Source organism: Myotis yumanensis, unplaced genomic scaffold (genome assembly GCF_028538775.1).
Source record: "Myotis yumanensis isolate MYYU_CA2020_CCGP unplaced genomic scaffold, mMyoYum1.0.hap1 SCAF_3, whole genome shotgun sequence".
Taxonomy (NCBI): Eukaryota; Metazoa; Chordata; class Mammalia; order Chiroptera; family Vespertilionidae; genus Myotis; species Myotis yumanensis.
The window spans coordinates 210,182,089-210,196,445 of record NW_027223754.1 but is presented as its reverse complement, the minus strand read 5'-3'; the positions used below and the strand labels follow the sequence as shown (position 1 = coordinate 210,196,445).

The following is a 14,357-nucleotide window of genomic DNA, read 5'->3' as shown; positions in this document are numbered from 1 at the left end:
TTGATGTATCAAATAGTTGCGACCTAACCATAGTAAAGTAAAACTTTTAATGACTCAAGTGCAAATATTGAAACAGGAACATAAAGATGCAAAAGCTAAAAAATAAATCTCTTCCTCCTCATTCCAACACATGAAAACTTAATTCAAGTTATTTGAATCAACCTGGGAATTTTTTAGAACAATCGTTGAGTAACACATTTTTATTCTGCACCAGTCCTATGCTAATTTGTTTTGTAATGCTTTCGAATGTCAACCCAATTAGATTCTAGTCTTCTGTCCTATAAAACTGGCACAAGCAAACTCTTGGTAGGTCTACTTAATACTATTAAGAAAAAAAAAAGTTTCTGAGGTCTAGAATTATGGCATCATTTTGACCAGTTCTAGATAAAATTCACAACCAAGTATAAGGAATAACTTACTTTCACATTTATAAAATATCTAGGTGACAACTCAAAACTCAAAATATAGAAGTTACAAGTTTGAAATTTTAAAGTTGTTAAAAGTGAAGTATCTCTGTTAGAAGTTGCCTGCAAACTTATACTACACACTAGTGGACAAAAAAATAAAAATGTAATGGGAACCAACTTAAAGTTCACAGGGAGACAGTATTTTCTTGACACTTGCCGCCCCACCGCTACAACAGTAACAAAACCACAAAACAAAACCCAGATTAAGATTTTAAAAATGAACAAAAAAAATCTTGGAATAGAATCTTAATTGGGGGGCTTGGGGTGTTTGGGGGGTGGGTGGGAACCAACCTTCACAATAAAATTTAGAGAAAGCTAACAAAAATAAATACTTAGTACCAAGACTGAGTTAATCTCAATGTTGAGTTTTTTTATTATAAAAACCCACTTGATACATTTAGGACTCAACTATTCAAAGATATATCAAGTAGCAAAATAGTTTCTGTGTAACAGACATGTGAAACACTATCCCAGAATTAGTTAGCTAAAGTTACCAACTACACAGATCAAGTATGGAGAATGCAGTAGTGCAACTGAACAGAGGTGTTTGGAAGTTGAGCAGAGCCTTCCTTTCAGGCCTTGCATTACTCCAAGACTAAGCTGCTCAAATAAGGAGACATCAAAATAATGCATAGAAAAGAAGTTTTTTTCTAAACTATCCCAAGTCACTGGCTAACTCAAATGTAAAATCCATTACCACATTACACAAAAATTAAAGAAACAATCCAAAAATCTATACGGGAAAACATGTCTAATCGTGATCTATAAGAATTTCTAAGTGATGTTAATAAGTGCAAAGGAATACAATATTTATGTGCATGAATTGAGAAAAAAAGACAGGTTAAGAAAAATCCCTGAAAGACTACAGAAGCTTCAAGGAATAAGGACAGATCAAAGTTCACGCATTGCCAATGTTACAATCCTGAAGTAATGGGAACTCTGCAAAAGTAGAGGAACTCGGAAGTAGAGGAACTGCAAAAATCCTCAAATTTTGAAGGTTATCTTTCTTAAAAAAGCAAAAGAAACTAAAGCATTTGCTATCCCCTTACATTTTCACCCTTTAAAATGAAGCCTACTTAGAAACGTGCTTAGAAGTTCTCTACAAATTCAAAGGGTACATTTAACTCCATTAAGCACTCTCACTGGTGGATGGAGGGATGACGCTGAGCCTGTTCTTGGGGAGTTGAAGAGATGCTCATGGGAAGGGGGAACATCTTGTGGACTGTCAGGTGGCCAGCCATTCTTCCTCTTCATTATCCTGGCACCTCAAACAACTATGACAGCAAAAAAGGTCGGTGGCCACCAGGATAGCACCAAACTAACTGCAAGGAAGGAATGATGGAAGAAAGTCTCCCTGAATTATCTCTTGAGAAAGGGCTAGTCCACAACTGAGTGAAGTAAAGAATTCGTAGAGCTTTTTAAACAGAAATCTCCAAATATGTTTAAAGCATAAAAAGGTAAAAACACGCAGATGCTAAACCTAGTGCACATTTCAAACATGTTCGATCAATTCATGTTTGCAGTCCATAATTGGGACTCTTTCCATTTCTTATCTTGATTTCCAAGTAACTCACTCCACAAAATCTGTTATCTCTTTTCTTCCCCACCCCAAAGAGAGAGTGACTACAAACTGCAAAGAAAATATCCCTCTCTCCCAACTTGAAAACCCAGAGTTTCAGATATTTCGGTCCTAAACCAAAGAATGGAAGATGTAAAATGAACTGCGCTCCATATTAATTCTTAAAGCCAAAAAAAAAAAAAAAAAAAAGCTAAGAATGGTAGGTAAAATAATTCAAACCAAATTTCACATTTGACGTTAAACCTCACGTCAAACCTGAAATCCTGGAACACATACACGTAAATAAATAAAACAAAGATTTTTTTTCTTACACCCTCATTCTCAAGAGAAAATGTTGTGCAACGAAAATACTGAAAAGGAAGAGTGAAAAGTAGTGGAAACAGAGTTAAGAGAAACCAAGGAGAAAAGATTTGCAATTCCTCATTTGCCAACAACAAAATTAAAAGTAAAACTGTATAAAAAACCTTTACCCACAAATGCATTGGCATTCCCAAAATTAAAGTGCATGGCAGCAATAATAAAGGCCATTTCTATAGCATCACTAAAGAGCTCCAATTCCAGAACACACATCGATATGACATAATGTTGCAACGAATGTATTAGGGAAGCAAAGAAAATGGTTGGGCGACTGGACGTCTTCGACCAGCTCATTCAAACACCTTTAAAATTAATCGAGAGAGAGAGAGAACTAATAGGAGAAAGAAAAGGGGAGAAAAAACACACAGAGAGAAGAATAAAGGTGCACGAAGCCGAAAAGATGGAAGGGAACGTGCAAGGCGAGGCTCCGGGACTAACCTGTGCCATCGCTGGCCGACGCCGAGAGGGCCGGAGATGAGAGTTTAGGCCGCTTGGCTGAAGGCGGCCCCGGTTCCACCACATTCTCGGCCATTTTTAATTCTTTCGGAGATCCAGGCGAGGAAAACGAGAATCCCGGGGAAATCTCTTCTTCGGAGGGGGTCCCCGCCCCGCTCTCCGGGGTGGGCTCGGGGGGCTCCGCCGGCCCCCGAGGGGGGTGGGGGGAAGTTCCTTTTTCTGTCCGCCGGGCCGCGGTGGCTTGGAAAGGGATGCGGACCCGACAGAAAGGTAAGGGCAAGTGCGAGGGGCCGGGCCTGGCGCAGGCCCGGAGGAGGGCGCACACCGATCGGCGGAGCGGGTCCGCCGCGGCGAATTCCCGACGACTCGCGGCTCTAGCGGCGCAGTCCCCGGCCCGCCGCGGCCGGTCCCCGCCGAGCCGAGGTCCCTCGGAGCTCCGCCGCCGCCATCAGCCTCTTCCTCCTCGGCGCTGTCCTCCTCCTTCTCATCGCCACCAGGAGGCGGGGGCGAAGGGGGGGGAGAGGAGGAGGCGACGAGGCACACTCACCTCCTCCCGGTGCCCCCTCCCGACTCTCCTGCCGCCGCACCGGCCCCTAATGGCCCCACGGAGCTCGCCCGAGCCGAGAGCCAGGCCGGCGCCGCCGACTCACATCGCGCGGCGGAGGCGCGGCCAGGACGCCGGGCGCGCAGCTCCCCGACCAGAGGGCCGAGCCGAACAGCGCCGCCGCCCGAGCGGACGCCGAGCCACCGAGGAGGCCGGCGACGGCGGTGGCGCAGGCAGCCTCCGCTCGCTCCGCGCTCTCCTTCGCCCTCCTCGTCCGCGGAAAATAAATACGGCCGCCGCTCCGGCCCCCACCCCCGGGGCCAGGTGCCGGGAGCGCCCGCCCCCCGGGCTCCGCTCGGGGCCGCCCTCGGCGGCGGGGAAGGCGCCGCGGGGCGCGGGGTTATGTAATGGTCCCCCCTAGGCGTCGACGCCGGCCCGGCTCCCGAGCCGCGGTGGGGGTGTGTGCAGGCGGGAGGGGGCTCGGGGTCGGTCGCTTCGGCTCGTGCGCCCCGGGCCCCCCGCTACTGTCGCGGCCCCTGCCGCCTCTCCCCGGCCCGGCGCCCCTCCGCGCTCTGGCTCCCGCAGTCCGCACGCAGCCCGGCGTCCCGCTGGCCCGCTGGCCCGCTCCCTCGCTCCCCCCGGCCTAGCACACAAACAAGATGGCGGCTGTTGTTTCTTCCCTCCGCCGAACCCTCCTGACGGGCTAGCGGTAGCGGCGGCGGCCGGAAATGAGCCAAGGGGGGGCGAGAAGGGGCGGGGCCGGGCCTCCGGGGGCGGGGCCTGGGCGCGAGCGGCTCGCACAATGGGGGAGAGGGCCGGGGGCGGGGCCAGCCCCGCGCGGGATCCGCCCAGGCCCGACCGCGGCTGGCGCTTCCGCAAACTCCCCCCGGAGTCGCCCGGTGGCTCCCTTTAAAGGGGAGGATGTGGAAGGGCCCGGGGACGGAGTCGGCATCTATTTTCAGTCGGTAGACACTTACGGGGCAGGTCCCCGGGCAGGGTCTCTGCGTAGGGGACCGTAGGAACCGGGTGACGGAGTCCGGCAGCCCCGCCGGGGAGGCGCCAGTCACCGCGCAGGTGGCGGAAAGGAGGTGGCCCTGCGCCCTGGGCGCCGGGGTGGCCAGCCTTCCGAACCCCGATTGAATCCGTCCATCGGGTACCCTGCTGCCCGGTGTTCCGGGCCAGAGAGACCTAATGGGTCCTCTCCTCTCCATCGCTTTCCCAAAGCGAACGGTTTACTCCCCAAAATCACACCGATTGCGAGTTGTTTACTTTTTCTCTGAATTTTACAATTTTTTTTTTGACAACGAGCATACATTATTTTGAGAATCGGAAAACAAAAAATCACAGCAGTGGGAAGACCAGACCTAAATTCGTTTCTTGCCGACCACGTGTCCACACGCCCCTGCCCGAGATCCCTGCCACCACAGGGGCCTTGGATTATTTTTTTCTGAACTCCTCTGGGACCTGAGGACATCGGAAGACATTCCCTTTCACCCACCCCCCATAGACCAGCTTAATAAAAAACCATGTTTATGCAGTGCCTTCAAGATAATGTAATTATGGAAAAAAGCAAAGACGTGCTGTGCTGAAGGTAATGTAAGGATGGAGGAAATGCTTAAATAAAGTGCGCTGTGCGAGACGAGAGCTCTGCAGAGGAGGGCCGCCTCCTGCTTTCACATTCCCGCACATTACAGGATTCCGCTGGGTTTGGCCTTGGGTAAATTGGTACTTGAGAAAGTTGTTAGTGCTCCCCAAGGAAACCCCCAAACCAGCATCTGTGGAGAGAGTTAAAAGCTTTTTAACATACTTAAAGTATTCTGAGCCTTGGTTGGTGCTTGCTTATTGTAGCGTTCACTTCAGTTTTTGTTGTTATGGTTTGCATTTTAAATGAATGATGAGCGTAAATAAGAACCTAGGAGTGAAAATCTCTAGCTGAAACTCAGGTTGCCAACAAGGATAAATTAAGTTGTGTGATGTTCAGGCCTAGTTCATCCAAACTGCAGTAGAAAAGCAGCAAATTGAAAAGGGCAATACCCGCTTATTAAAGTTGTTATAGGCCCTGGCTGGTTTGGCTCAGTAGCTAGAGTGTCAGCTTGCGGGCTGAAGGGTCACAGGTTCGATTCCAGCCAAAGGCATAGGCCCTGTTGCAGGCTCGATCCATGATTCTCTCTCATCATTGATATTTCTCTCTCTCTCTCCCTCTCCCTTCCTCTCTGAACTCAATATTAATATTATTTTTAAATAACAAAATAAAAGTTGTTATAGGATGGGTCCAATATGTAGGGCTAAGGTCAAAATTGGCCTTCAGTTATTTTTAATCGTTTAGACCCACATTCACAGTAAACAGAACAGAGGAAAGAAATGTGGGCAATGCCTGGAAGCATGGCCGGTAATTTCCTCCTGGGAGGTTGCTCACCTGATTTTTTGGAAGAATTTCTAACCTTTGGGAAAACCTGTGCTTAGTTTTGCAGAGGCTCCATCTTGAGTCTCAGCAGCATTCGAGCATACCTGGCCAGCCAGCTTAGCTAAAAAGACTGTGGGACCAGGTACGGGAAGCCTCTCCAAGATCAAAGGAAGGTCTGGAGTCAGGAGCCATGGACCTGCCCAGAGGGAAGAGCTCTGCTGTGAACGGGAATTCCGCCCCTTCCTGGGGCGCCCTTTTCTGTGTCTTTACCTGGAACCCTGAAGTCAGCTGAGTTGGAAGTGCTGGAGAAAATAGAATCACACTAATGCAATCAAGATGAGACTTCAGATGGTTTCAAGAAAGCAGAATTGAATCATCGGCATGGATTGTATATAACCTAATCAAACGAAGTGTAATCAGTTGTGTAGTGCTATGTGTAGATTAAAAGTGCATTCATGAAGAAGGAATTGTCTGCCAGGAGCTAGGGGCGGGAGGGGGCCAGCGGGGAGAGAAACACACATGAGATAGTAGAGACTGTCAGGTAAAAGCAGTTGCACTGAAGTCAGCCAGAACTGGGTTTAAATTCTGGTGCTGCCACTTAGCAGCTGTGTGACTCGGGCAGGCAATTTACAGATGAGGAATCTGTAAAAGGAATTTCTTGAGAAGATCTACTTTATTGTAGCGAAGATTAAGCAGATAGTTTATGAATAATGCTCACCCCAGTGCCTGGCAAATAGTAAGCACTCAATATACCTTAGCTGCTTCTAGTCCTATTTGTTCTAAAAGGGAAGGGATCTTACCTAACTCAAAAGAATTGCTAGGAGAATAAAAAGGTGATGAAAAGGTGATGGAAGGAGTTTAGCAGTGCCCAGAGCCTGGCAAATGCACCCAGGCTACCACCTTGGCTTCTCCATAGTCAGAAGGAAATGTCTCACAGGATCACCCATCTCCTTTAAGACCTTCTCTGTTCACCTTGAATCCTCCTGATGACAAATCCAGCTTCCCAGGTGCCCTGATTGCCAAAAAGGAGACCCCTAGATAGTGGACACAAGAATAGGAGAAAGGTTTAACCTCAGGATAAATTCATCAGTTGCGTATGATCAAGATGCTACCCATGTGATCCACAGGCACCATAGCCTTCCCCAGGGCCCACGCCTTATTCCCGGGCAGGATCCCACTGTCCCCTGCTATTCCAGCTGGAAAACTGGACGCCATCCGTGAATCCACATGGTCCTCCCTATTCCTTCCTTCACACACCCAGTCATCAAGTCCTCTGGATTCCACTTCCTGAATGACCTTCCAAAGCAAATGAACGTTGAACCATGTGCAAGTATTACCTGTTAACAAAAATTAAAAAGGGTTCTCATAGGAGTGGCCTCAACAATTTTTTTTTTTCCAAAATACTTGTCAAGGGAAAAATGGCTCAGGAGCTTGGGTTGCTGCCACAAATGTGAATGTGCTCAGGACTGTGAAAGTGGCTGCACATTTTTTATAAGAAATTGTTGATTTAGATACTGTTCTACAATGTTGCCAGCATTTGCAAGAATACATTTTTACTTACATCACACCTTTAATAAAGTCTCTTCTTGAGCCCTGGCCGGGTAGCTCAGTTGGTGAGAGCATTGTCCCAATATGCCAAGGATGCGGGTTTGATCCCTGGCAGGGCACACATACAAGAATCAACCAATTAAATCTGTTTTTGAAAAAACTTTTTTTAAAAAATATATTTTATTGATTTTTTTACAGAGAGGAAGGGAGAGAGATAGAGAGTCAGAAACATCGATGAGAGAGAAACATCAATCAGCTGCCTCCTGCACACCCCCCACTGGGGATGTGCCCACAACCCAGGTACATGCCCTTGACCGGAATCGAACCCGGGACCCCTCAGTCCGCAGGCCGATGCTCTATCCACTGAGCCAAACCGGTTTCGGCTTGAAAAAACTTTAATAGCCAATATTAGTGAGGGCATTGAGAATTGGTGCTTTCACACACTGTTAGTGGTAATAACGCATGGCATAAACTTTTAGGTTCATGCCAAATGTTTGTAGACTTTGAAAATCCCAATATGTCTAGGACATATTCTACAAGTGTACAGAGATGTATAAGTAGTCTCTCTTTATCCACAGTTTCACTTGCCACAGTTTCAGTAACCCTCGGTCAACCATTGTCCAAGAATACTAAATGGAAACTTACCAAAATAAACAATTCATAAATTTTCAATTGTGCACCGTTCTCAGTAGTGTGATGAGCTCTCACTCTGTCCCGCTCTGTCCTGCCTGGGATGTGAATCATTTCTTTGTTCAGCATCTCCACGCTGTCTATGCATAGCTGTCTCCGTTATTAGATTGACTGTGGAGGTATCACAGTGCTAGTGTTCAAGTTCTCCTTATTTTACCGAATAATGGCCCCAAAGTGCAAGAATAGTGATGCTGGCAATTCAGGTATGCCAGAGAGAAGCCATAACATGTACATAGTATATACAGGGTGCGGTACTGTGGTTACAGGCAGCCACTGGGGTCTTGGAACGTATGCCCCATAGATAAGGGGGAACTACTGTATATGAAAATGTTCCCTGTAGCATCGTAGTCATCTCTCCCCAACCCAAGAAAAGAAGAAACAAACCAACAGCCCATCTCTAGGTGAATGGTTATAAAAACACACACACACACACTATGGATATGATTCCACTTATAGGAAGTCCTTAAAGTAGTCTCATTCATAGATTCAGAAAGTAGAACGGTGGTTGCCAGGGGCTGAGAAGAATGGGGAGTTATTGTTTAATAGGGACGGAGTTTCAGTTTGGTACGATGAAAAACTGGAGATCAGTGGTGGTGATGGTTGTACAACAGTGTGAATGGGCTGATTGCCACTAAACTGTGCACTTAAAAATGGTTATGATGATACATTTTATGTTTTGTGTATTTCACCACCATTCATTTTAAAATCTTAATAGTCCAAATGGTAACTTTGTAAAAATATATTTTTTTATTGATTTCAGAGAGGAAGGAAGAGGTAGGGAGAGATAGAAACATCAATGATGAGAGAGAATCGATTGGCTGCCTCATGTGAGCCCACAACCAGGGCATGTGCCCTTGACTGGAATCGAATCTGGGACCCTTCAGTCCACAGGCCGACGCTCTATCCACTGAGCCAAACCAGCCAGGGCCCAAATGGTAACTTTTATGTTATATATATTTTACCACAGTAAAAAATAAAACAATGAACATCCCCTAGGCTTACGACGATGCCGATATTATGCAGTAATTTAAAAATGAGTAGCTACATATGTACTACCATAGAAAGATATCCATATATTGCTAAGGACAAAAAGAAAATAACAGCAGATATAGAATGGCTCTATTTTTATAAATGTAGTAAATAATAACAATGAGTTAGAAGCTGAGAGAATATGCACCAAACTGTTAACAGTGTTGGGGTAAGGAAATGATTACTGGGAGCTTTCATTCTACATAATACATTTTTGGTGAGGTACGTGAAATCAGAACCAAAAAGCATTATAAAACAAATAAAACAGCCTTCAATTGTTCTTCTTTGCTGTCAGAATAAAATTCCATGGGCAAGAGATGGCCATGGCTTATCTATCTCATTTCTCTCATCTCTCCTTATGGCCAAGTTTCTATTCTGCTTGCGCCATGCTTTCTCTGTCCTTGGGAGATTCACACATACACTCCTTCAGTCTGAAACACTTACCACCCTTACCCCTTTGACCCACCTAATTGCAACACCCTTCAGATCTCAGCTAACACATCCCTTTTTATGTACGTTTAGCCCTCCCTGGTCCCCCCTGAATCCTGGCTACACACTCCTCTGCCCTCCCATGGCTAATATCCTGTACTTCTAAATTACCTCACATTTCACACCGGGTTATAGTCCTGGTCGGCCTTTCCCTGTAACAGCCCGAAGGATGGCCGTGTGTTCATCTGTCTACCCCCATCTCCTAACTCAGGACCTGATGCACAGTAGGCACGCCACTCCAACTTCTTGAGCAAATGAATAGCATTGGTTTGTGAATCTGGTCTGGCTGGGTGGGTCCGTTCTACTGCAGCAACAAGGACTTTTGGTCCTGAAAAAGGTGTGATACATCCTTTCTGTCCATCAAGGTGCCAGCCAATCTCCCTCTCTCCTGGGATCTTGAATATCTCGACTCGGAGTCTTTATAATTACAACATAAAGAGAATAAGTATTTGTGTTCATTAATGATCTAGGAATGAGGGCTCTAAAGCAAGGAAAATGACCTTCATGAGACCCCAAGCCGAGGCAAAGGGAAAGCTCGAACTCAGGTCTCCCAACACCACATACAGGCCCCTCACGGCTGAACTTTTAGGGCAGGAAGCAGGTCTTATGCTTCCTCGAGTCTCTGGTCCTCATACAGTAACTGCCACATAATTCATAGCGAATGGGTGTTTGTTGAATGAATGAATGAAGGTTTATACATAAACACACACTCACAAACACACACATACAATATCTTTTCTATAAAATTAGAACAAAGCCACCAAAGCATCCACAGAACGTGTAACTTTCCATGCCATTAGGCGTGGTGTCCCACCCTCAGGACTGAAGCGGACCAGCAGAGCCTCTAGTAACCGAGGAACTTACACTCTTCGTACCCTGAGCCAACATTTACTGAGCATCTTCTCTGTGCCCAGCACTTTGCTGGGTACTGTGCATCCTAAGGTGGACAAGCCACTATTCCTGTCCTCTGGGCACACTATCTAGTTGGAGAGAAACTCATAGAGCTAAACAGATACCATACAGAGCGATGGAGGCTCTCTCAAGGCCAACACGGATGGGTAATTTGTGAGTGAAAGCACTTGTCACCTTGGCGCCTGGATACTGCTCACCAAGCCTGAAGCATATGCTAATGAGAGTGCCCAGGTAGGAGAGGCTGTGGAAAAAGGGGGCCCAGCCAGGCCACAAAGAACCTTGTGTGCCATGCTAGGAAGCTTGGGCTGAGGCCTAGGACTTGTTTGCGTTTGAAATTTGCAGTCATTTGATCTATAAACCTGCACATCTGTACAACAATTCAGTAGTATTGTAAATAAAAATCTGATTGACTTCAAAATAAGAAAACCATGGTCTCAAATTTGGTCCTTTGTATTCTAAAACAGTACTCCAAAGGATGGCAAAAGAGACAGATATGCAAATTAGATATTCAATGCCTTGTACCCCTCAGCTGATGGAAACTATCGCCACAATGCGTGGGCCTATCAGAATGTGACTCTACCTAAAGGATCTCAAAATAGCTCTGCTCTGCGCGCTGCGGCAGGCGAGCGTCTGCTCTATTGGGTAGTAGCTCATTCTTTACTATTGTTGCTATGTGACAAACTATTGGCTCAGTGTTAATCCAAGCCTGCCAGCGGAGGGCGGGAAGACGGCTTTGGGAGAAGCATCTTTCCTAGAATCTAATGTCACAAACACGGCCTGAGCATTTCCCAGGTACCCTTCCGGTACCTGCCCCTGAAGATACAGACATCCAGTTCAGTTCAATGAACATTCCTTGACTGGCTCCTATATGAGAGGCCTATGCTGGGCTCCAGGGATGTAAAAATAAATACAATTCACATGCTGTCTGCTCTCGGTTGTTCACTATCTAGTGGGAGAGATAGTCTTATAAACAGGAGAGTGCAATCTAACACACAGGATGCACCGATAGAGGCGTGGGTGCTATGTTGACACTCAGAGGGGTACTTCAGATGGACTCAGCTTTGGACATGGTGATGTGCTTGTGGAAAACGCATATGGAGCTCTCCCATGGACAGCTGGGCGTACAGGCGAATAGGGAAATCAGACCCAATCCTTGCCCCGGAGGATCTCGCTATCGAGTGAGAGATAGAAATGTAAATACGGCCCTAGCTGCTTTGGATGCTCAGTGGATAGAGCATCGGCCTGCAGACTGAAGGGACCCAGGTTCGATTCAGGTCAAGGGCACATGCCTGGGTTGCGGGTTCGATCCCCAGTAGGGGGTGTGCAGGAGGCAGCTGATCAGTGATTCTTTCCATCAGCTGAGGGGTACAAGGCATTGAATATCTTATTTGCATATCTGTCTCTTTTGCCATCCTTTGGAGTACTGTTTTAGAATACAAAGGACCAAATTTGAGACCATGGTTTTCTTATTTTGAAGTCAATCAAAGAGAGAGATGTTTCTATCTCTCTCTTCCTCTCTCTTCTTCTCTGAAATCAATAAAAATATTTTTTTTTAAAAAAGAAACGTTACTCGATTTATTAAAAAAAAAAAAAAGAAATGTAAATACAATAAATCAAGTACAATACTCTGGTGAAAGCTAACATGGAAGCTCCTAAGAACACGATGGCACCACTACTTGGCCTGGAAGTTTGGATGTTCCTCCAGGAGACAGCCTAGGAGCTGAGCGTTGCATGATTCAGAGTGTAAGTCCCGGTGGGGAAAATAATAATAACTGAATCGCTCCTGGGCTCTGCAGTCCAGGGACACTGAAGAGAGAGTGTCCTGAGCTGGCACAGCAAACACCATGAAGCCCAGAGCCTGGAGAGTGGGCCCCAGGGCTGTGGCTTAGCGGGGAGCTGAATGTATGGCGTCACCCAGCGGCATACGATGTTTTGGGGTGTTGAGGTGGTTAGAGGCATACGAGGCAGCAAACCACGGCTCCGCACTCTGCCAACCTAACAAACATCTCGCTCCCCGGGACTTCAGGCACATCTCCCTGAGACGTAGGTGGAGTCCTGCCTTGGCCTCCTCCCTGCAGCCTCCTTGCAGCTTTATTCTTTGCACTATTTCTTTTTTTATTTTTTAATATATTTTTTTAATTCATTTCAGAGAGGAAGGGAGAGGATGATAGAAACATCAATGGTGAGAAAGAATTATTGATCGGCTGCCTCCTGCATGCCCCAACTGGGGATCGAGCCCGCAACCCGGGCGTGTGCCCTGACTGGGAATTGAATCGTGACCTCCTGGTTCATAGATTGATGCTCAACCACTAAGCAACATGGGCCAGGCTGCACTACATCTTTGACTCATCTTGGCATAAATCAAAGTCAAGTCCAAATCCATATTCTCCCCTATCCTTGAACCTCAGTTAGATTCTGGGCTTTGACCCTGCTTAGCTTTCCAGGTAATGGGAACAGGCTCCACAAAGGCCCGATGAAGTCACTGTTGCTGCAGCTAAAAGCATGTAGGACATTCATCAAGTCTTTTATTAATTTATCAAAAATGGGCCAACCGGTATGGCTCAGTGGTTGAGCGTCAACCTATGAACCAGGAGGTCACAGTTCAATTCCCACTCACGGCTCATGCCCAGGTTGCAGGCTCAGTCCCCAGTAGGGGACATGCAGGAGGCAGCCGATCAACTGAGGTTTCTATCTCTCTCTCTCCTTCTCCCTTATTCTCTCTGAAATCAATAAAAACATTTAAAAAAAAATTTATCATAAATGTATTGAATTGGCATCTCACGTGGCAAGCAAAGGGTTATTTCATTTAATCCACAGAGCTCTTGCAAATGGATAAGGGAAAAAAAATAGAAAAAAAAGTGGGCAAGCAAGCCTCCTCCAACAAAAGTCACTTGTGGTTGACACACCCTCAGGTGACTCCCAATAAGTCCCACCTCCTGCTGTCCACGCCTCTGCGTTATCCCCTCCTCCTAAGTGTGGGCAGAATCCGTGACTCACGTTTGACCAATGGAATATGGCAAAGGTGATGGGATGTTACTCCCAGAACATGCTGAGTTAGGTAAGATGGCACCAAGTCTTAGGTAAGGGTGCATCCAGAGATTCTCCTTATCAGCAGATGAGTGGATTAAAAAACTGTGGTACATCTACACAATGGAATGCTACGCTGCTGTAAAAAAGAAGAAACTTTTACCATTTGCAACAGCATGGATGGAACTGGAGAGCATTATGCTAAGTGTAATAAGCCAGTCAGAGAAAGATAAATATCACATGATCTCACTCATATGTGGAATATAATGATCAACATGCTAATTTGATGAACAAGAATAGAACCAGAGACAAATGGCAGGGGAGAGGGGGGTTAGAGAGCAACCAAAGGACTTGTATGCATGCATATGAGCATAACTAATGGACACAGACACTGGGGCAGTGGGGGCTTGCCCGGGGTGGGAATGGCTGGGCGGGGAGGGGGCGTCCATTGGGGAAAAGGGAGACATACGTAAAACTTTAGACAATAAAAAAAGAAAAAAAGAGATTCTCCTTCCTGGCTTGATGAAGTTGACAGCTACATTAAGAAGCCTTTACGCCCTACCTGGTTTGGCTGGATAGACGTCCGCCTGCAGACTGAAGGGTCCCGGGTTCGATTCTGGTCAAGGGCACATGCCTGGGTTGCGGGCTCGATCCCCAATAGATGGCGGGCAGGAGGCGGCCAATCAATGATTCTCTCATCACTGATATTTCTATCTCTCTCTACCTCTCCCTTCCTCTCTGAAATCAATAATATATATATATATATATATATATATATATATATATATAATTTATTTATTTATTTATTTAAAGGCTTTACGTGGGTGGTCTCTGGGAATTGCAGGTCAACAGACA

At 46.4% G+C, this 14,357-nt stretch overlaps 1 protein-coding gene across 1 annotated transcript in view; it reads right to left on the bottom strand.

Moving 5' to 3' along the window:
* Window positions 1-4,076, bottom strand: part of EP300 (E1A binding protein p300) — a 70,840-nt gene extending 66,764 nt beyond the window's left edge. The window contains exon 1 of the mRNA XM_070411190.1: window positions 2,842-4,076. Coding sequence (XP_070267291.1) covers window positions 2,842-2,935 — 94 coding nt within the window. The 5' untranslated portion in view covers window positions 2,936-4,076. The remainder of the gene's footprint in view (window positions 1-2,841) is intronic.
* Between the last annotated feature and the right edge of the window lie 10,281 nt (window positions 4,077-14,357).